The 23,144-nt window shown below is 35.7% G+C and overlaps 1 protein-coding gene across 1 annotated transcript in view; it reads left to right on the forward strand.

The window, feature by feature from the left end:
* The window catches only part of TTK (TTK protein kinase), a 34,902-nt gene that overhangs the window by 1,724 nt on the left and 10,034 nt on the right, over positions 1 to 23,144 (forward strand). Inside the window, exons 2-14 of the mRNA XM_030447835.1 lie at positions 5,834 to 5,978; positions 6,320 to 6,545; positions 10,743 to 10,849; positions 13,303 to 13,446; positions 14,580 to 14,688; positions 14,783 to 14,858; positions 14,941 to 15,044; positions 16,055 to 16,154; positions 16,820 to 16,925; positions 19,025 to 19,203; positions 19,328 to 19,464; positions 21,267 to 21,393; positions 22,428 to 22,520. Of these exons, the coding sequence (XP_030303695.1) occupies positions 5,834 to 5,978; positions 6,320 to 6,545; positions 10,743 to 10,849; positions 13,303 to 13,446; positions 14,580 to 14,688; positions 14,783 to 14,858; positions 14,941 to 15,044; positions 16,055 to 16,154; positions 16,820 to 16,925; positions 19,025 to 19,203; positions 19,328 to 19,464; positions 21,267 to 21,393; positions 22,428 to 22,520 (1,653 nt within the window). The remainder of the gene's footprint in view (positions 1 to 5,833; positions 5,979 to 6,319; positions 6,546 to 10,742; positions 10,850 to 13,302; positions 13,447 to 14,579; positions 14,689 to 14,782; positions 14,859 to 14,940; positions 15,045 to 16,054; positions 16,155 to 16,819; positions 16,926 to 19,024; positions 19,204 to 19,327; positions 19,465 to 21,266; positions 21,394 to 22,427; positions 22,521 to 23,144) is intronic.

A 23,144-nucleotide genomic window follows, 5' to 3' on the forward strand; every position in this document is an offset into this window, starting at 1 on the left:
ACAGAATGATAATTGATAATGGAATGAACAACAGGTAATGCCATGTGTCTCTGAAGATGGACCGGTGTTGCTATTGTATGTTTGCCATTCTCTCCTGCCTTGAACTGAGGTGGCAAGATCTCAAAGGCAGGAATTTTTAAACTCTGAAAAATCTGTGTAATAGATCCCAATGTTCAGGAAGAGTCTTTGGTAGTGTTATAGTGTGTTTTGGCAATGTTTATGTAGCTGCAGCTGAAGGTAGTTGTACTTGTAACTTACAGTATTTGCTGTAGCAACAGCAAGCATGTGCATCTTTGCATACATGGTAAGCACTATTAAAAAATGAACCAACTGCATCAGCAGAATATTGCAAATCTTTTAGAAGTTGAATGCTACAGTTAGTTTTCCTCTCATGTTTGTGTGTGATCTTTCTTCATAGGAAAGGAAAGCAACAGAAATGATAACATGGATAAAGTTTATGATATAGAGGGGGCATTTTTGCCTCTTCACAGAGTAGAGAATTAACTCCAAGGTTTTTTGACAGTAGTAATCACTTTAATCAGACCATATCAAGAAATAATTAACTTAACAGTTGTAGCCACAATAGTCCTGAGTGTATAAAGAAAATATAGATAATAGGATAAAATAAATATATATGATTAGGCTGATCAATTCACTTGGAGAAAGAAAGCCAGATAAACTGTTGGGCACTTGCTTACATTTTTTGCTATCCTCTATACATGCTTAGGTAAACGGATGTAGTATTTCAGGAGATCCCAGAGGTAGGAGTGTACCCGTTTTCATTCAGTAATGGAAAAGTATTTTCATGCTTTCTCAAAGTTTGCATTTGAGGAAAAACTGCATCTGGCTCCATTCTTTTTTTTTTTTTTTTTTTTTTTTTTTTTTTTTGAAAGATTGTTCTGTATCTTCCTTATCTCTTAACACACAGTCACCTTGTTCTTTGCTTGCTGGTTCTTAATGTCCTCTCTGGTATAGTTTTTCTGGATCTTATATGTGCTGCCCAGGTAGCTGTTGCAGTTAAAAGCTCAGTTCTTCTTGAGTGCATTTATAACAGAATGTTGCTATTTTAGGTCTTTTCCATCTTGTAAGATTTTGAATGCACTTCAGTCGAAAATAAATGGCATATGCTTTCTTTAAATGTAATCTTGCAGAAGATTAAGCCAAAACAAAGACTTGCTTATGGTTCAGCTGTGAAATAAGTAGAAAGGTTAGTTTTAAATCATGACAATACACAGGTGATTATGACCTTTGTGGGTGTTTTTTTGTTTTTTTTTTTTTAATCTGTAAACATCCTCAGAAACTGACATACTGGGAAGTGTTTTACTGTTTTAATGAAAAATGTCTTTCTGGGAAGTCGTGAAGGTGAGGCAAGCTTGCAGAAAATATTGATATTAATTTACTTTTCAATATCTAATAGTTTCATTTTTGATACACAGGAGTTTCTTCAGGATGAAGAACTACGTTTCTTACCTTTGCTGGTTTCTTGTGATCATCTGAGATAGTGTGACCCTCATCCATATTGTCTTTTGGATAAGACATATCCTTTCTATAGGAAAAGTTTTCTCCATACTGTATACCTTGTTAAGCAGCACACCAGAAATGTAAGTGTGACATGTGTTAATGAGAATTAAAATTACTTTTTGTCTACTACATTTGGCAATCTATCACTTAAAAAAAAAATCTTTTACGTTTGTGAAGAAAACAGAAAACATAAATATTGTGTTAAAAAAAAAATAATCCATTTGGGAATTGTGAGCAACTAGAGTTGTAATGAAAGATGATTGTGATATTACTAAACCTGAGTTAAAGTTCTTTTGATCTTGGTGCTTCAGGTTTTGCAGAAGCTGTTTTCATCCATACTTTGAGGGAACAGGTCTGGTTCAAAGACCTCCATAAACAGGAGATTTGGAGTATTGAGTTCCTGTAGCTCCCTTTATCTTTCTTATCAATACCAGAGTGTTCCTTATGAAGAAACAAATGTTTCTTTTTTTTTCTTTCCCCATGAAGTAAATAAGTATCATCTTTAGAAGGGCATGTGAAAGTAATCAGTAATCACCCATGACTTTCTAGCAACATCATTTTCCAAAAATGGGACAGTTGCTGGTCTCAGCAGCATAAGATTCTTTTTTCTGTATACACTTCAGGGAGAAACAGATACTACAGGAAGTTCCCAGTGAACATAATCTGTAATTTATTCCATGTATATCTTTTTTTTAAGAAAAATGAAGGGAGAGTGGTTTTAATTTAGTTTCAGGTCAGTGAAACAAAAACTTTTTCAGATAACACTGATTTAGTATGCTGTCTATATATGCTGTCTCTATAGTTTTGATTGCAGCCCTCTTTGGGGGATGCTTGCTTTTACATTTTCTTTTTCTTTAGACAACTGAAAATATTTCATTTTGTAAATGAAAAGAGCATTTTCATACCTTAGTGTTTTGGGATTTTGTCTATTTTTCTTTTACACGTATTAATTCATGTTAAATATCTTGCAACTCTCCAAGAGTTGTTTAAAAGGAAGCTAAGACCTTTTGATAGTGGTGATGTACATGGTGCTTTTGCCATAGTAAATCTTGTACTAAACCAACCCTTCTATATAGACATATTTTGCTTTTAAAGAAGTGCAAACTTAAAACAATAGTATTCTAAAAATGAATTGTGAGGTTCTGTAGAAGTGGTAACAGATTATTTTTTTTAGATAGTGGAATTAGAGATGGATGAACTTACTTTGTTATGTATTTATCAATAGTTCATCTAAAACAAGTCTAATCTCTCTGAGTCTTCCAGCAACTTTTCACTGACTTGTTATATCTGAGTACAAATGGAAAAATTCCAATTTAGCAGTGTTGGAAGGGACCGTAGAGATCATTTAATCCAGCTCTCTCAGTAAAGCAGGATCACCCAGAGCACGATACACAGGTCGATTTTGAGTATCTCCAGAGAGGGGGACTCCACAACCTCCCTGAGCATCCTGTTCCAGTGCCTTGTCACCCTCATAGTAAAAAGGTTTTTTCTTATGGTTAAATGAAACTTCCGTGTTCCAGCTTCTGCCCATTGCCCCTCGTCCCATGACTGGGAACTACTGAGAAGAGTCCAGCCCCATCTTCCTTGCACCTACACCTTAGATACTTACAGGCATTAACAAGATCTCTCTTCAAACTTATCTTTTCCAGGCTAGAGTCCCAGCTCTCTTAGCTTAGAAGAGAGATTCACCTGAATTTGCCTTTATACTAAAATTTTTCCTGTTAATTGGGTGCGTGGAATATTAATTCATGTGGGAAAAGTTGTGATCAGTGTGTTTCATGAAAATAGAAGAATTTTTGTTGCAGGGAAAAAACCAAATCATCAGTTTTTCTTCAGTTTATTTTTGCATGGTTGCTTGACTACAGATTGCCTAGCTTTTTATCTCTCAACTATATCCATGTATTATATTTCAGTTGATAATAAACTGGTATAGCATTGAGGATTTGGCATAAGTTTTTTTTAAGAAAGTCTTTTAACCTCTGAATCCACATCCTTTTAGAAATTTAGAAGTATGTGTCACTTTGTTGCAATTCCCATTTGAACTAGAGGTTATGTCAATTATTTTCTGCTTACCCACTGAAATCCAATTACTGTAACCTGTGCCAAAGAGCTTAGATTAACTAAATTTTTCTAATAAAAGAAGGACGGTAGCAGTATCATAGTAACATGTACATGCAGAACACTTCTGCTTTTAGGTCTTTCTCCTTCTTGTGAATTGCCTATTAGCAACTTCTGTGGAGGGGTCTATCAAGAGAAAGGCTTGTTTTGTGGGAGATAAAGCCTGTAAGGATCTCTCTCTCTCTGTGATGCTTTTTGTTAAAATGTGAGCTCCTGACTTTTGTTGTAGTCTGATCTTTGACTGCTTGCTGTATATTGGGCATGTACTACTTGTTAAAAGCAGGGAACACTGGGGGATCTTCTGGAGGCAATGTTAGTTACAATGGAGCTTCATAATTTAGTTTTCAGATTGAATTATACTGAATGAATTTGCTAGGTGCTAGTGAAATGTAAGCATACACAGAGAGAAAACTATCTTTTTTGTTAAGTAAGCTGCCACCCACATTAGTGATGCTATCACATCCTTTGAGAAAGTAAAATGTTATTTCTTTGGAAATGTACCCAGGAGTTTTCCCTCTCTGAACAGAGAGACTATAGAAAGCTTCAACGTACATAGTTTTTTCTTAATAATGTTCCTAATACTTTTGTAAGCTTTAAATTACTCCTGTGGAGATAATTAGTAACTGGCAAAGGATACAGGTTTGCCTTAGGGTTCTCCCAGCCTGCACACAGGCAGTGAAACCCTGTGCAGATAAGCCCTTGGTGTTGCATGTATGACACTTACCTTCCAATAAGCATCTCCTGGCTACCTCTCCCCTCCACCATGCATTTTTAGTTTGTATTGGATTATGTTCCTTAATAAAGCAGACATTCCAGCCTGGAATTAATACAAATGTTGAATGTTACTTATTACAAGCAATGTAGTATAGTAATTTGTTATATATCCCTTACTGGTTCACCTATGTTCAGTGGTTTGTGTAATCTCTTAGAATGAATCCTGCTGGATAGACATCTAAGCAGTAGCATTTTGCAACAGCAAAAACTTAATGAAAACTGGGACAAGGAACTATTTCAAAATGTTTGATTTAGAATCTCAGTGATATAAATAAGTGCACCACTTTTCAATTAAATGCTGGCTTAGAGAAGGATAAAATTGAGGCATAACAAGAATAAACATACTTTTCGGAGTACATATCACTGTCCAACTACACAGGTATTACTTTAAATAAAAATGTCATGCCCATTATATAGGAAGTAATGCTAAGCAATGAGTTGTGAGTATCCCTTATGTCTTGAAGCTTGTTGTAAGTTATATCTATGATGGAAAAGATTAATATTGTTAAAATGAGAAGTTTATCTAGTTTTTTTAAAATATGAAAAATCTTCAAGTGTATGTATGGTATGACATACCTAAGGTGGTCTAACCCAGACTTACATTTTTCTGCTTTCTACCTTTCTGCTCTCTTGTCCATATGGCGAAACAGTTGAGAGAGCAGGAAAAGAATCAAGCAAAGAAGATAAAAGCTCTCCCCCTTTTCTGTGTAGTTTTCTGCTTGTGTTTGTCACTGAGTCAGGTTACCATAAAGTCTGACAAATGCTTGTTCCATTGCTGTTTATTCAAAAGAAGTGTTAGGAGTGTATGGCTAGGAGGAGGACTACCTCTTAGCCATCCTGTATGGTGTCAGTCTATGGTTTAATACAATAGACTCAGAGCTATTCAGGCAACATACTCTACCCCTCCTTTTATTCAAACACTGTATATACCTTATTGGAAAGGGCTCCTGTGAAGCATGGGCTGGTATTTGAATGGGTCAGTTGCATATTCCTTGTGCTCATCTTTCTGGAGAGATTCCAACTAAACACAAGAGGAAAAATTTTCACTGTGAAGACAGTCAGACATTGGAATGGCCTCCCAGAGGAAGTGGTGGATTCCCCAAATTTGGAAAGTTTTAAGTCTGAGCTCGACAGGATGCTGAGGTGTATATAAACAATAATACTAGAAGGGTTGGACCATATCCTTGAGTCCCTTCCAACCTGAGAACCTATGATTCTATGATCTATGTTGGCTTCTGCTAAGAAGTTTACTTGTATAACTGTTGACAGAGGCTTAATAGAGTATTTGTTACATAATGTCGTTGAGTCTTAGTTAATTTGCAAAACAGGCATGAGAAGCTTTCCTATGGTAATTCCAATTAAGGTGAGCTACAACAGGGTCCTTCAGTAACTTCACTGTTTTTTAACCTTGTGTCTACAGATGGAGGAGGAGGACCTAAGCGAAAGAGGATTGTCCCAAATTGCTTCAATCATGAACAGAGTTAGAGACTTGAAAAACAAATACAGGAATGAAGACAATGTCACAGATGAACTTAACTGTACTAAAATCTCAACTGATACAACAGGTATGTGTTTTTATTACTTATATTGTCACTTACACAACTGGTCTTAACCATGAAAGCTATTAACTGAAAGGATTTAGGGTTTAGTATTTCTACCGTGTTAATGACCACAAAATACATTTTCTCTTCTTGTTTCTTTAGATAACTGTGTTGCTCTACTCCCATTTTGTTTGTTGCTAACAAAAAAACCCAAACAAAAACCAAACCCAGAAAAGCTCTAGTCTTCTTACATGAAAGCTTATAAAAAGTGTGGGGTTTTTTCTGTTCATGTTTGCTGCAGTTTAAATTGATCTTTTTTTTTTTCTTTTTTTTTTCTTTTTTTTTTTCTTTTTTTTTTTTTTTAGATAACTCTGGGACTGTTAATCAAATAATGATGACAACAAATAATCCAGAAGATTGGCTGTGTTTTTTGCTCAGGCTAGAGAAAAAGGGTGTTCCTCAGACAGATGTTAGCCTCCTGAAGAGACTTATTGGTCGTTACAGTCAAGCAGTGACTGCATTACCTGCAGAAAAGCATAGTCAAGATGAGAGCTATGCTCGCATCCTTGTGAGATTTGCTGAGTTGAAAGCGTAAGTATAAATTTTCAATACCGTTCAGAACTGGGAAATTGATTATAAAATAGTTTATTTTCATTAGTGGCTTCTGCAATAAGTTATAAATTTGAGTGAGGATGTTTTCATATTGATTCTTTGAAAATGAATAGCTTTGGCTAGTCAGCAAAGATCTGCTGTTGCTGCAGTGCTTGCATTTTTTGTATATGCTAATAAATGTGATTGTTCAGAGCTTTTTGCTTTGGAGATGTAGACACTTTTCTAGCTTCTGTATGTAAGGTACATAGAGAAAATAGTAAGACCCATTCTTTTGTTTTCTTCAGCTCAAAAGAATCTGCACGGGTGAAATCTGGTATAACATAGGGTATCTATAGTCTTTCTATTAAACTGGGTATGGTGTAAGGTAGGATGAAGTTCCATGTGGACTTCTGGAGCTGATTTGCCTGCAAGACAGACAATTTGCTATTGATCCATCACTAGATGGATATACCACAGTGGTCTCTCCTTGTCTAGTCTGCTTTCTCCCTTACTGGAAAGATGAATCTGAGCTACATTAAATAGCTGCCTTAGGGTAGGAAGAGCATCTCAGAACATCATTCTGTTCTTTCATACTTACAAAAGTAGTTTTGATTGTGCCCATGTATTTCTTTATTCAGTTCAAATTCAAACAGTGTAGTTGTTCAGGCAATTTCAGACAATTTGGGACAGGGTTATAATTTGAATTTTTTTTGGTAAGGAGTTTTTGTCACTTGAAATACTTAATCCTTACATATTTTGAAGAGCTGCATTTTACCATTGCAACAGTCCTTATCAATCAAGAGTCGAGCAGATGGTCTTTCAGCTAGTCATCCAGTTTCTTGTATGTCCTCCTGTTTAATTTTTTGGCAGGTGGCTTGATTTTACAGTATAATCGGGTCTACTTCTTTGTACTGTCCTTTGGGTGGATCTTGCTGCATCAGTGTTTACTTAAAGCATAGAATGGAAATAATCTTTTGAAGCTACTGTTGAGAAACAAGCAGGAGTGAAGAATGACCTGCTGTCAATTCTTTGTATCTTGATGAGCTAAGGTGTTTTTTTTATAAGTGGAGTAAAGCTTATCTCCCAGAAAGACCTCTTGTATTTAAAGACACTGGGAGATGGATCTTTTTTGTTCAAAGTCTAGTTGTTTTTCCTCAGAACAGAAATTGTGTAGTATAGGCTTCCAGGTCATAGTTTCCAGAATTTCTTTTCCAGGATGGTGATTGCTATTATGAAGTCACATCTGCTACCTCATTATGTACAGTAGGAGTTGAATTCCAGAAAAACTATTTCTTACCTCCCTAATCACTTTAAAACTCTTGAATTTCTTTCCATTTGATATTTAAAACACGTTTTTAAAGCTGGATACTTCTAAATGAACTGCATTCAGTGTTCTATATTATTGTATTGCAGAAGGTGAAACTGAGCAGCCTGCTAATGCTAGAATGTGTAAATTTTAACTGTTTTAATCGCAGCATCCCACTGAAATATCTTTAATTACTTCACTGTTAACAGCCTTTAGGTATTTTCTTGGGAGAGTAGTCTATCTTGTTTCATTTTTAAAATGTGCTCTCTCTTGCTATACTTAAATACCAATTGCTCTGGTTATCAGCACTACTGTAGAGTGTGCTCATGGGGGAATTCAAATCTGCTGGTTTTGTCTTCTGCTTCATATTTGTAATTTGCTAATATTATAATTAATATGTTTATTGACTTACTGATGCAAATTATTAAAAGAAAAAGATGAGCAGCCCACTTGCAAACCCTGCTTAAAGTGTACCCACCAAAATCTGACATAGCATCAGTTCCAGTGGAACTTTGTATTTTCCTAAATGATGGTTGCTTTTTGAAAATCACTTTGAGGTTAGCCAGTTCCTAGTCATTTATTATAAGTTAATAGTTTCTTATTTAAAGTGGCATATAGGTTATTTATATAGAGCTACTTGTATGAACTACAAGTGTAATCACACCAAACTGTGAAATTGCTTTTGACTGATCATATCTAAAAAAACCCACAACTGACCAGCATTATTGTTTGTAGTTTGTAGTTTTTTGAGGCTACTGTTATGTTAACTGGTGAGTGTTTGTTTGAATCTTTTGTGCTTGTCATGTTAACTCATTGCTCCTAATTTTCTTGGTGGTTGCGATTTTCTTGTCCCTGGCTGTCACTGTACTATATTTTTTAACTGCGTAGTTTTAGCTTCTGTCAAAGAAAATTCTTTCATCTTATGACTTAGAGTGCTTCTGATTTTTTTTTTTTTTTTAATTATTGCAAGTAACATAACACTTAAGTAGTTGCTCTGATGTTCCTGCCTTTGGTAGGAGGAGAAAGGTGCTTTTCAGTAGAGTTCTGCCTGCTGTTCTCCCAGATGTTCCTAACAGGAAAAGCAAGGCAGAGCATCAAGAACTTGAGAGCTATTGACACTGCCTTGAGATTTTGGCATTTGCTGGCATAAACACTTTTTGTCTGATCAAAGCTCAATTATTCTGTTTATGGCACTGGACCTGTCTTGTCCTCATTATTCTCACTAGCTGCTGTCTGACTATGCCAACACCTGTGGTCTATTATGATACTGAAGTTGTCTGAAGAACCCTTGAAAGTACTCTGAAATGGGACAAGGTGAACAGCCAGCTGCAACTGTGACTGGATATCTGTATCATGCATCAACCATGCCACCCCTGCTTTTATGTAATGCTTCTGGCTGTAGCACAGTGCCACCAAGTGTGTGGCACTTTTTACCTGTTGCTGATGTTTTTTTTCTGCATATTGCTATCAGTTGTTGCTGCTTTCTACAGGACCTTGATTTTTAACATGACTTTTGGAAGTGAATGTAATGCATGTTATAGTTTGTGTTGCTCTGCCTTTGCCTACAGGTGTGTTATTCTGTGGTTGTCCTGTTGTCCTGGGTGATCAGAGCAGACTTTATGAAACTTTGCTAGAGTTCTATAACATGTCTAAACCGTGGTAGATGCTTTTCTCATTAATTCCACAGAATTACACTGGAAATATGTTCTTGTTAGTTTTCCATGTTCTACTTTTCTTTACTTATTTTTTAAGTCATTGTCAAATTTTTTTACTTTCCCTGCCTCTAAGTACTACCTTTGCTTACCTGTTAAACCAGGGTGGAATTTTGGAAGAAATACTTTATTTCTTGACTGTGGATTTTGCTTATGAAAGTGTCAAAAGGACTTATTTATTTATTTTAAAAATGTATTATTTTTTTTTAAAGAGGGAAAGGAGTTACTTGAAAAAATGTTAATTTCATGGTTTTCTAGATTTGGACCTTTGCTATGTGTCTGCAGAAATCAAATTTAAATCCACCTTGTGCCATCAAATTTAACTGATAAGACTCTGTTACCTAGAAGTATGGGGAAAATACAATTCCATATATCTTGTAAGGAATTGATGTTCATGTAGAAGCCTTGGTAGAGGTATCTGTTGCATAAATGGTTTTGTTTTGTCCTGGTTTTGTATAGATATGGTATTATAGTTACCAACAGAAATAACTTCTTTCTGTGATCTATATCTCTCATAAAGGAATCTGACAATTTGGGTGCAGTTGGAAAAGCTCTTCAATGTAGGAAAGCTCAACCTCTGGCAAAATTTTGAGGTTGGATTAGAAACTTTGTAACCATGCTGCTGCTGAATAGAACTAAAAGTGTGTATGATACTCCTGACTTGATTGATGTGATCCATTTTCCCACCCTTGATGTTGCTAAAACAATCTCCTCCCTGTCCCTCTGCTTCACAACCTCCTTCATATTGAAATGGTTTCATCTAGATGAGTGGAGATGTTTCTCTGGATGGTGTCAGCATGTAGCCTGGAAGTGCTTCTCTTTGGGTGTTTGGGACAGTTTAGTGGGTGTTCTGAGAGAAAATATCTACATATTTTGTGGAATAATGTAAGCAGTGATACAGAAGAAGTCTTTAATCTTTCTGTTTGGGTTTGAGCACATTGTGGGATTTTTTTGTTGTTTTTGTTGTTTTTTTTCAGAGGTCAGGTTGATATCTTTCATTTATTAGGTTTTTCAGACTCTTTGCCTATTTGTATTTCACTAGTGGCTCTAAGAGCAAAAACTGCAGCTGTAGTTGGATTGCTTTTTAAGAATTATCTAAAGCCTTAATGCAGCACACAAGTTAATCCTTGTTACTTGGGCTTTTCACCTTGTTTAACTATTGATATGCTGTCTTTACAGTCTCCAAGATCCAGAGGAAGCACGGGACCAATTTCATCTGGCCAAACTGAACTGTAAAAAGTTTGCTTTTGTGCATGTTGCCTTTGCACAGTTTGAGCTATCACAAGGTAAGAAGAAAAAAATACTTGTTGGTTGTTGCTCTTCTGTGTTCTAGGTTTTTTTGTTTCAAACTTCTGTTTCTGTTGCATAATTTGCAAGAAATCTTATGGGGATTAAGTGAAAAAAGTGGATTTTTTGCTTTCATTGTAATTTACAATTTTCATTGTAATGTGAACATGTGTGCTCATTTTAATGCAAATATGCCCACAGTTCTTTATAGTTTTTTCATTTTTAGAAGTAAATTTTGAAGATGAAAACTGGCAGTGGTTTCTGTTGGGTTTTGTTAAGCTTTGATCTTACAGTGGGTCATAAGAATAATGCTCTTGCTACATTGAAAAAATATGCTCAAATTTGCATGGTAATTTCCCTTTAGATACTTTCAGCTTGCTTGTGGAAGAAATTCTGGCTTCTTAACACGAGAGTAATCTACAGTTCAGATTTTTTAATTCAACTGAAATACTCTAAACATATGCAATTTAGTCCAACCTAATTTTCCCTTCTGCCACTCAGATTCTTAAATAGCTAGCTTAGTAGCCAGTTTTAGCTGGCTTTTAATTATTTTTTCTGTTTGCTGTTCCCCTGTTAAACATTCATGGGGCAATGGAGGTGTTTGGCATCTTCTCTTTGACAGTAGATGCTACGTTCCTGTCAGTTTCTGGGGGCAGCAGGGGATGTGTGTTGTCAGTATTCAAAACAGAATGGAAATCTTTGTCAAATGGTGCCACACAGCAGTGTTTTAGGCAAGACATTCTGATAGGAGAGTAATAATGTCCTGTAAAAATTCTGGTTCCCTTCCTTCAGGGTTGTCTGAGCTGTCTGTTCCTCATAGTGACAGTTGCACTGAGAGCAAACTTTCCAAAATGGGTTTATTATGTTCCTTGGTGTACTGGATCTGGGTTGTGTGGTTTTAACTTTCTTAGCAGCTCATCTGATGCTGTGTTTTAGATCTGTGACTACAACAGTGTTGGTACCATACCCATGTTTTAGCTGTTGCTGTACAGTGCCTGCACATTGTCAACAATTTCTGTTTTTTGCTTGGCTTCCCTGACCAAAGGATGGGCAAGAGGCTGGCAGCTGTGACAGCTGAACCAAATGAACCAAAGGATATTCCATCCCATAAAACATCATTGAGGGACAGTCTTTCCACAATAGAAGTTTCTTGGGCATTGGTCTGGACCTCATGACCACAAATAGAACTATTTATGTTTGTACAGAATGTAAGGCCTCAGTGGGTCATTCATGCTTCTTGTATGTGGTGAAGTGGACTGATGGAAACTCAGATACTTCTGGCTTTACTTTTGTGTTTTGGTTCCTCATCTGTTAAGATGGATGAAGCAGTGAATTTTTCACATAGGTGTTTTGGTGTCAGGTTATTTCTTATTCAGTGAAGCAGATAATGCTAGGAGGAATTACTTTCCTTTTGAGTAGCAGATCACATTGAAGCAATATGTGGTTAAAACCAAAGGCAGAATGCTGGTTAGGGATTCTTAAAAATTAAAACTAAGCCTATTTACTTGCTAAGAACTTGGGAGAAAAATAGTATTTGATTATATGGTAAAACCAACAAGTCTTAGCAAATATGCACAAACCAGATTTAAATGTAATCAATTATATTTTCTGTGTTTCCTTGCTTCAATGCCCAACATTATCTATTAATCATTCCTAAAACAGGTTACTTAAAGATGGTTTCCTACTATATACAACCCACCCCCAAGTTTGAACTGCAGACAACATTGACATCCAACTTAAGTTATCAGCAGAGTTTTGAGTGCTAGAAGCTCTGAAATATACTATTATAAGTATATAAGTATATGTGATAAGTAATTATTATTACTTGTAAGTAATACGTAATAAGTAATATTATAAGTGTATAAGTAAGAATAGGAAATACTTAATCATATCTGTGTGCGGCACCTAAAAGATCCAAGGGATTTGTTTTGCTTCTTTGGAAGTGAGGAGGAAGGGCATTTGGGACTTAAAAGGCATTTAACAGCTGTAACAAAACATTGCATGATTTTGCCCTGATGCTTTCTAAGTAAAGGAAAATATTTTCACTTGTTGTACACTACTTTCCATAATTGATTCTTACATGTTTTTAAATAGTTGTATGTGTACGTGCTTATTTATGTAAATTGTTTGCTTTTAATATGTTTTGTTAAAACACCCCCTTCCCCCCCACAGCTCTCTTCAGTCTCTGTGTATGGCATTTACCAAAATTGACTCGGGTGTTAACTTCACAGGAAAAGATGACTTAAATGATTCACTTGTTACTAGTTCCAGGCAGTATATTTGAAGTTGGATCTCTAAGAGAACGAAGTATGTCATGAGCAATGGCTTCAGAGAATGATGCAAAGTGAATATAAGACAGCATGAATGTAATCACATCTTTCTAAAAAGATTTGTCCTAGTGTAATTGGTTTTTTTTTCCTTGATTTTGAACTCCGTGTTTCTAACTACTCAGGAAATGTGAAGAAGTGTAAGCAGCTCCTTCAGAAAGCTGTGGAGTGCTCTGCTGTTCCACTAGAAATGTTGGAAACTGCTCTCCAAAACTTTAATTCACAAAAAAAGCAGTTGCTTTCAGATGAGGAGAAGGAGAACTTTGCAGGTAACTGCCATATCTAAAAACTGTGGTTGAGATTATGCACGTTGAAATTCTAGACTGAAAAAAACTTTCTACAATTTGCTGACTCCAGATATGATCACAATCTTATATGGTCCAATACAATCACATTTATCTATATTATCAATCTTGCTAAGCACTTGTTTCCATTTTCAATGCACTGACTAGTTTGCAGGAGCCATAGGATGCCAGATTCTCTAATTCTGCAGCATGTTCCTCTGACCACTGTGAGATAATTGTAACACAAGCTACTGGTGATGGAGAGGAGACTTAAATACTGAAGTGTATGTAACTCAGTCTTCCAAGAGTGGTGTCTACCACTTGGATATTTTTTCATTGTATAGGCAAGTGTTGACCAGGGAGAGGTCAGGGCAGGGATATTATCAGTATTTTAGGTCTCTGTAGTAGCAGGGAGTTTGTAAGGATAGTCTAGAGAGTTGTACCTTTGAGATTACCTCTGAAACAAGATGTGTTTTGATGCCCAGTTTAGGATTTATTATAGCTAATTAGGTGTGGGTGTCCTCATGTGTAAGCTGTTTTAAATCTCCTGAGGGGCCCTTGTGGAACAAGCTTTGCAATCATCCTGTGGATAGCAGGGTTAGAGTGGAAGTTTATTCTAGGAATGTAGATCTGGAAAGTCATCCTGCTCTGAAAGCATGGATTTCTCCCACTCCATCCACATCAACATACTATTTAAACCAATGTTTTTGGTATTCCTCCTGCATATAGGATAAGATTAAAAGTGAGGGTTTTTTTCACTTAGAGGTTAAATTGCTTGGATAGTTTTTTTACATATTAACTCTTTTTTTTATGTGTTTAAACATAGTTTGCAACTATAGCTGTGTAGAAAACAAGTAGCTAATTTATTTAACAATTGCTACAGACCATAGAAAGCTCCTTCTGGTTGTAAGTCTGGGTTTTTTCTTTTTGCATTTGAATTATGTCTAACTATATAAAATGTCTGTCTAATTCAATAGAAAATAGTGACATATGTTCTTGATACTACGTTACTGCAAATGTGTATTTTTAAATTTCACTTATTGTGAATGAACATTTTGTCTTTTGAAATGTAGTCTGCAGTATTACCTGAATAATTATAACTACTAATTTATCTACAGTATCAAGTACACAAGAGTGTGGACTTCAGAGTATAGTTGGAAATCACAGAAGCATAAAAAGAGGTGATTCTGGTGAAAATTCCTCTACTGTTACCAGACTTTTTCTTGGGTAATATCTTGATTTCTTGCTTATTTTATTAAAATATTTAAACCAAACCCGAACACACTACAGTGTTCCAGTTTTCTGTTTTTCTTCCCTACAGAGAGGAGAAGTCACAGGAACTTGGTGCTCTAGTTAATTACCACAATCCATTAAGACCACTAAACAAATCTAACCAGGTAGAACATGAAACATTTTGCTTCAAAATCTTAAATTTTTAGTTTTGCTTTACAAATCTGATAGTTTTTAATTTGCTCTTAGGCCTGCCCCTTTGGGAGGGTTCCTGTTAAACTAGTAGCTGATGATGATGACGATGATGATGTGAAGAAGACTGATGTCCCACTTACAGCTAGTGTTATGAAGAGGTATAGTTATTTGGTTTACTATAGCCTAACAGATTTTAATATTCCTTTTCAGCAATGTTTTTATTGGATAGTGGAAATGTCAGGTATTAAAGTTAAAATTGATCTAAATATTGACAAATAGTAATTTTGATGGCAATAGTTATTGCACTAACCTACTTCATAACTTCTCAGGTTCTTTGTATTGAGAATGTGCAAAGATCAATTTCTTGTTTTGGCTAATCAATAGTCTCAAAACAAGTGTAATCTAGGGTGACAATTTTTGCTCAAAATAACATTGGATTTTTGTTGGTGTCAAAAATGAGGCATAAGGTGGTTTTGTGACTTCCAAAATATTTTTAAATCTTCATTTTTAATATCATGCATCTGATAATCATTATATTAGAAAGCAATTATGCTAATTGCATTGTGAATCACTCTTCAGCAGTGGAAGAGTCAAAAAAGTCTGCTAACCAAACTTCACTTTGCTACATGTTACCTGACTGTAGCAGAGCTTGAAAGTAAACAGAGAAGGCCCCCCCTATCCGGATCAATTCTGTTATGCTGAATTTTTTCTTCTCTTACTGCTATGTGATTAAATTGATGCAGAAATGTGAGTTTACGTGATAACTATGTAATCAAAGAGTAAAAAATGCTTATTTAGCTTCTCAGAACTTAAAGTTCTAAATATATGAAAGCAGAGGGATTTTCATGCAATAGTCTTGTTTTGTAAGTATTTCAAAATTTTCTTAGGAACGCAACACTGGGGTTTAGGATCTGAGTTGTAGATAATTGTCTATGAAAGATAACCAGTTAAGTAACAGTTAAGTAATCTGTCATTTCATGCAACAATGGTGGTGGTAGATTTTTTTTGTATTTTTTGTCACTTGGCTGTCAGAGTGGATCTACTTTTCTGTATATCTGAAACTTGTAGACAAGTCTTCCCACAACTACCTGCTTCATCTGGTTCACAGAAGGCAACCATTAACATTGTACCTTGGCATGTGATGTAATTAAGTGCATTATTTCAACAGGCAAGTGTCCAGCTCTAAATGTAAAGCTTTCATTGCACCTTTTCCACCATCAGAACAAAAATCTAGTGGGGGAGATTCATATGACCTTGGAAACTTACAGGTAACAAAATCTTTAAAATACATACAAGGAACTCTGACTCTCCTATGGTGTTACAAAGGAAAACAATACTTTTTTTCAATGCAAGAAAGAAATAAGGTAGAATTTTCTGTTATTGTTAACTGGCCACTTCTGAACAGAAATGCTCATTGTGGCTTTTAAATTTTAAAATTATGTATTAAGAGCTTTCTCTGAACAACACATCTGATGAGAAAAATGGAGGACTGTTAAATATTGTCAATGATATATGAGGAGGAGAAAAACACATTTTTGTCTTGACTACAGGAACTCTTTCAGCTGTAGTCATGAATTTTGGTCATGCAAAGTACACTGTTCAGTGAAGTAACTGAGTTCATTAAGTGCTCTTATGGAGCTGTAAATTACTTCTTTTGATAGAGGTTAATTTTGGTGTCCTGTGTCCCTGTCTCCTGAATAAAAATTCAAGAATAGAAAACATTTAGTTCTTTGTTATAGAAACTGTGTGGTGAAAATTCAGGGTGATGGATTTAAAACTAGTAGCAGTAATACTTGTCTGTGTACCCTGCACTGTTTTCTGAAGCATATTTGCTTTGTCGTGCTTTGGTCATTAACTGCCATAAGGAAATGCCTTTTAGACACTATACTTGGGATCTCCTTTGATTCTTTTAAGTTTCTTTGTTTTATTTTAGTCCTTACAGTTGCAGACACTGGATGAGAACAGTTTAGAAATGGCTACTAGTTCAACTATAACTCACAAAACCAAAATGGATACAAATCTTTCGATGAAAACAGCAGGTAACTATTAGTGTGATGTTTCAGTATGAAACAGAGCACTCATTTAAAATGTGCTGTTCTGTATTTAAAAAATTGGATTGCGAATAAAATATTCTTCAAAAAGTAAAAAGCTGAGCTTCCTTGAAATTCAGGAGTATTTAATTAAAACTTGTATTTTGAGTAGTACGTTGAAAGTAGTAAAAAACCTCCACCAAATCCCACAAAAATTCCCACTGCAGCACTGTCCAAAAAAGTGGAGTACTGAGCTTGAAGGAAAATGCTAATGTATAGTGCTAGTTCATTACATGCTTAGCTGTTGATCACATAAGGTACACAGGCATGGAAACAGCAACAATACAAGGTTTCAGACTGACTTGCCAGCCTGAGTATAGAAAAATGTTGCCCTAATATCAGGCAACAGTGCTCATTTATTAAAAAAACAAACAAAAACCAATCCCCTATACACACAAAAAACAACTGGGCTGAGTTTTACCACAGCATATGCATCTAAATTTTTGGGTAGATATAAAGTAAGTTTCTTCAGTGTCAGTTATTTTCTTATGAGTTTTCCCAAAAGTATGGAAGCACTTTGAAAATGCAGAGAATTTTTCCCTTTTTTCTTATGTCCTGCAAAAAAAAACAACCCTGAATTATTTTCACAGTTTTTTTCATATACTGAATGTAATCCAGTTCATGAGCTGCAGGGATCCTTTTTCTGTGTGAAAGACAATTGTGTTGAATAAGAGTGTATTAAATTTCAATGTCAATCAAATACACTGTTACACTTTTACTGTAAATGCTCTTGCATTACACAAAATGGTGTTTCAGCCTTAACAGTGTTGTTCCTTGTGCTCCTTGATTATCTGTAAAGAAAGCACATGGTGATGCTTGTCAAATGTTTAGAAATTTAATTTTTTAAAAGAAATCTTCAGTTTTGCTATAATTTGGATGGCTGAGATCCTTATTGCATTATTAACATGCTTTTGGGAAACAGACATTTTTTGCTGAGTATGGATTTTGACTATTGTGTGAAGGAACATCATGTTGTAGAAATAGATGTAGTGTGAGACCACCTTTGTGGTCTTCCTGGGAAGCTCTATGAAAAACTCTGTTTTATAGCAAGCATTTCAGGCTTGGTAAAATTTAAGTTGCTACTGTAATTTAGCACCAACATCATGGAATATGTGTACTAATCTTTCACTTTGCTTTCACTTGCTTTCACTTTGCTTCACTTTCACTTGCTACTTCTGTGTTTCATCAGACATCTAATTCCGATTTCTTACTCTGCTGAAGAAATCAGGTGAAAATGTCTAATAATATTTTAAGAGTTGGATTTTGGATTATATACATACTTACCTATTAAAGAAAGGAAAAATATTTTACTTGAAACATTATTTTTCATAGAATACAGTCGTAGGATTGTTTTGGTTGGAGAAGACCTTTAATATCACCAAGTCCAACAGTCAACCTAACACACTGTGAAGTCCCCACTAAACCATGTTCCTTAATATCACATCTACACAGTTTTTAATTACTTCCAGGGATGGTGACTCAATTAGAACGTGAACTAAAACTGGACAAGCATATAAAGGAACATTCTTAGGCTGTGCAGTTTGCAGCCTGCACTGCAATCTTCCACCAATGGAAGAGGAACCATGAGGTGGAGCATGCCTTGCCCTTTATGCCTCTGGCTTCAGTCATTATACTGCATTATAAGTTGCCTGTTGTCACAGACAGCAGACTTTTAATCTGAAGTATTGCAGTGAGTTTTTCTTAAATGCTTTCTAAACCTGCTCAGTGTCTCAGGGTGTTGTAGTGCAAATGATGAATGTGATCTTGTTCTGTGAAATTGCACAGAATCACGGAATGGTTGGGGAAAAGTTTTATCTCTTACTGTTATAGTAGAATCCTAAGATTTTGAAGAAAGTTCCTATAACTTCCTAAGAATATGAATCCTTAAGACTATGCTAATGCATTTTAATGCACAGTAAGTCAACCGTGTTCATTTATTTTGATATAGAAAATGAGGTAAAATTCTTCTAAAAACTTTGGGATAAATCCTCCAGAAACTATTTCAAGTATTAAATATCAAGTCTTTTTCATAAACTGATTTTTTTCAGAACAAGTCCAGCATCAGAAGCTGAAGATACCAGAAACAAGGAGTTTGGAAAGTCAACAGCAACAATCTAGTTCTGGTGAAAGCTACAGAAAGCAGTTGGATCAGATTAAACTAAACTGTGTCAGTGCCAGGAAAAAATGGCCGATTCAAGAAGTAACACAGAAAAACTGCTATAGAGAGGTAAAGTAACAGGAGTATGTAGTGGTTTTCTAGGTGCAGCAGCTTCCTTATGTTGAAAAAGTGATTTCTATGTTCTTAATTCTGATTCCTGGTGTGGAGTAATACTTTGCTTTGCCCTCTGTAGGGAAAACAGTCGATCCTTGAACAATCTGGTCATCCGGTTTCAAGAGGTTTATCACCACCAGATGCTGTTTCTAAGAAAAGTGATCCATCACTTGTTTGTGGAACACCAAGCACCACATATAATGACTATATGGACTGGTAAGACACTTTGAGCTGCACACTCATGAACAGTTGTTGATCTTAGGAAAGACCTGAGCAGTTTTTGACAAGGTTTCTTAAGCTTTTCTGTTCAGATAGCAAATGAGGTTTGAGTGCTTCCAACACTTAATGTCTGACCTGAAATTCAGATTGCATTTAGGGTCTTGCCTGTTGGTGTTTCAGCATTTGGAAGTACACCATCAAATCAAGTCATTAAGGCATTTACCTCTTTCTCTGATGAAACTTCATTTCAGATGCCTTGTTTTTGTGGCTGACAGGCTTTCTAGATTGTATATCAGTTTGTTTCCCATGATGCAATTGTCTGTGGTCTTAAAAAAACAAAACATAAAGAATCTAGAGGCTTGCAGAATCAAGCATTCAAGTTAGGAAATGCTAGTGTTTGTTTATCCGTGCAATCTTAAGCTAGGCATAAACCCCTGTAACGATGTTGATAAGTCTTTCTAATTATATGATTACTTACTATTTTCATAAGTCTTTAGGATGAATCATATAGGTCAAAGTTGTATGATGAATAAGTACTGTTCCTGTTGGTAGGACCTCTTGCTCTGTAGCTGTACAATTTGGGATATATACAGTGAATGAAGCACAGCATCTCATGATGATTAATAAAAGTGGTACTTAAATAGGTTCTTCCTCCTTTCAAACCTTGCTTGTATGGAAATTTTAATTTTAAATTCTAATTCCCTGTAGTATATATGGCACGTAATAAATCAGAAATGAGTGTTTATATATTCAGTGAGAATTGTGCTTTTGGCTGTTTTTGACTTTTTTTTAAACTTCATTCTCATTTTATTCTCATCAAAGAAGTCCTAGGTATATAAATTATTTTTCCGGTTTTGACCTTAGCATCAATTTCTGTAATTGGTAGTATGTAGTGATAGGATAGGAGGTGTAATGGCTTTAAAGTGGAAGAGGGCAGATTCAGCCTAGGCACTGGGAAGAAATTCTTCAGTGAGAGTCATGAGATGCTGGAACAGGTTATCCAGAGGAGTTGTGGATGTCCTGTCTCTGGAAGTGTTCAAGGCCAGGTTGGATGGGGTTTTTGAGCAGCCTGGCCTCATGGAAGGTGCTCCTGTCTATGTAAGGGGGAGTGGATATTAGGCAATCTTTAAGGTCCCTTCTAACTCTAAACCCCTCTGTGAAATACTGTGGTGGTGGGGAAAATTGTATGTTTAGTAATATGACTAAATACATGGTAGACTTGTCAGGGAACAAATAAATGTGAAGGATTTCTTGTGGTCTTGAGTTTTCTTAAATACGTGATCTTTCAGCTCATATACAGCATAGCTAAAGCTCCCAAAAAACCCTCCCATGATTGCTTTGGAGTTGTCTCAGTATGCTCACTTAAAGAAAAAAGTCTCCATCTAAAATGGCTCTGAATAAGCTAAAGAACATTAACTATGACTCAGATTATCTTGTTGTCCTATGGTCAGCTCTTCTAGTTATTTGATTCTTTCATTTTCCAATTTGTGGGGAGTGCCAGCTAGTGTCTGAACAATTAGTTACTTTTAAGATATTTCTGTAGCATTTGGTAGTTTAAGTGTACATCTAAAGGACTTCTGACAGTTGGGTATGGTGGTCTTGGAGGTCTTTTCCAGCCAGTTCTGTGCTTCTAAGTCCACAAGTTGAAGCAGCATTAATGGTAATTATTGGATGCAGCAGAAGCTTGGTCTTTTGCTAATCACCGAGGATTAACTTTCAAGAAGTACTGAAGATTTCAACTTGGTTGTTAGCATAATCTGAAAGAAAATACAACTAAATACAGATATTACTTCATTTAGTTTCAGAACACCAGTTGCGAAGAACAACTTTCTGCCAGGATGTCAAATGTCTACTCCCTACAGCCAGTTACCATGTTTCGTACCACATACTTCAGCAACTCCATTTCAAAATCAAGTTGGCTTACAGGTAACAATTTTAGGCTGTCTTCTGTCATTTTTCAGTACATATTTTTATTGGAGACTACTTTAGGTTAAATTTATGCATGTATATAGTTTTTTAATCTGAAGTTGTTAGTCATCTTTCTGGATGAGTAATGGAAAGTAGCCTGCATTGTGTACTCTCAAAATAACTTTCTTTATATGAATGTCTGAATTTAGATAATAAGTCACCTCCTCAAAAATCTGTTCAGTTGTGTCAAAATCCTGAAGCCTTTATGGCTGAAACATAAGACTCTTCAGATCCTGCTTCATGAGAGAGGCATGAATTAGAGTCACTGCTTTTGTTCCCAAAAAGAGAAGTAGTTAAGAGTCTGAAGGAGGTGAAAGAATAAAAAAAATATATTGCTTCTCCATTTTGTTACTTTCACAAACTTTGATGCATTTGTAGTGGCCTGAAATCATGTAAAAGTGGATGAACTTGTTTGCTGCACACTTGAGTAGGAATCTTCCCAATTGTATTTAGAATAGGGTGCTAGGTTTAAGCATCTTACTATAGGATTAATGTTTAAAATTTGTGATTCTTCTACAGCTTGATTTAGCTGGTACAGGCAACTCAGACTGTTTCAGCTTCACAGCTCTGAAGTCTGCTAGCTTGTAGTTTGCTTCTAATACAATAGGTGATTTGACTACAGGTCTAAATTAGTTGTGTGCTGTGACTGAAGGTCTTAGTCTAGTTTCATACATTATCTATAAAGAGAGAGGGGTGTTTGTTGATCTGAGAAATCTCATTAAAGAACCCTATTCTGGATTTCCAGTATGAAAAGCATTGGTGTCTCTTCTAAGAGTTCAATGATGTTACATGCTGAGTGGTGATCATTATAAAAATACTTTGATATGACTTTCAAGACAGACATATTTAAAGTTTAGCTTTACCACAGTTTATCTTGTTCAGAAAGACCAATGCAAGTTAAAGCATATTAACTTCATAAAAAGTAGAGCTTTACCATGTTTCCCGGAATATACACAAATAATAATTTTCTAAGTTTTTTTGTATGTACACAGGTTCCATCTTCTATACCTTCACATGAATGTCTTGCCATCAAAGGAAAAGTTTATACAATATTAAAACAAATAGGTAGTGGAGGCTCAAGTAAGGTAAGATGCTCTTTTGTCAGTTATTAAAGGGTGTGCTGTTAAGCATAGTACTGTTCATTTTAGTGGAGAAAAAGTGAAAACAGTCACTGGATGGAGGGTATGTTGAAGTAAAGAATAGCAGTAAGCAGAAGTTCTGAACAAGTGTGGTATATTTCAGCCTTTCTGCCTAGTTTTTATTTAGGTTTCATTTCTGCATATGCAGGAACTGACAGAACCAAAGTGTTACTGAGCAATCATGATGCATGTTTTCTAATGATAGAAGAAACTATTTGAGTGTGTCATAAGAGATGTGAAATTGTTTTTAAAAGTTGCAAATCTTACATGATTTTTTTTAATCCAGAGAGTAGTAAATTACAAAATATAATAGAATATTTCAATTGGAAGGAGCCTACAATGATCATGCAGTCCAACTGCCTAACCACTTCAGGGCTGACGAAAAGTTAAACCCAGGCATTTTTTTTCTGTCCTAGTCCTCTCAAACCAGGATACACCAGCTTTGATACCCTCCCTGCATTCCAGTGCCTTGATGCCCTTCTTAAATTGTGGGGCCCAAAACTGTACACAAGGTACTCAAGGTGGAGCCACACCAAGGCTGAATACAGTGGGATATTTGGATAATTGCTC

This window comes from Calypte anna, chromosome 3, assembly GCF_003957555.1.
Source record: "Calypte anna isolate BGI_N300 chromosome 3, bCalAnn1_v1.p, whole genome shotgun sequence".
Classification (NCBI taxonomy): domain Eukaryota; kingdom Metazoa; phylum Chordata; class Aves; order Apodiformes; family Trochilidae; genus Calypte; species Calypte anna.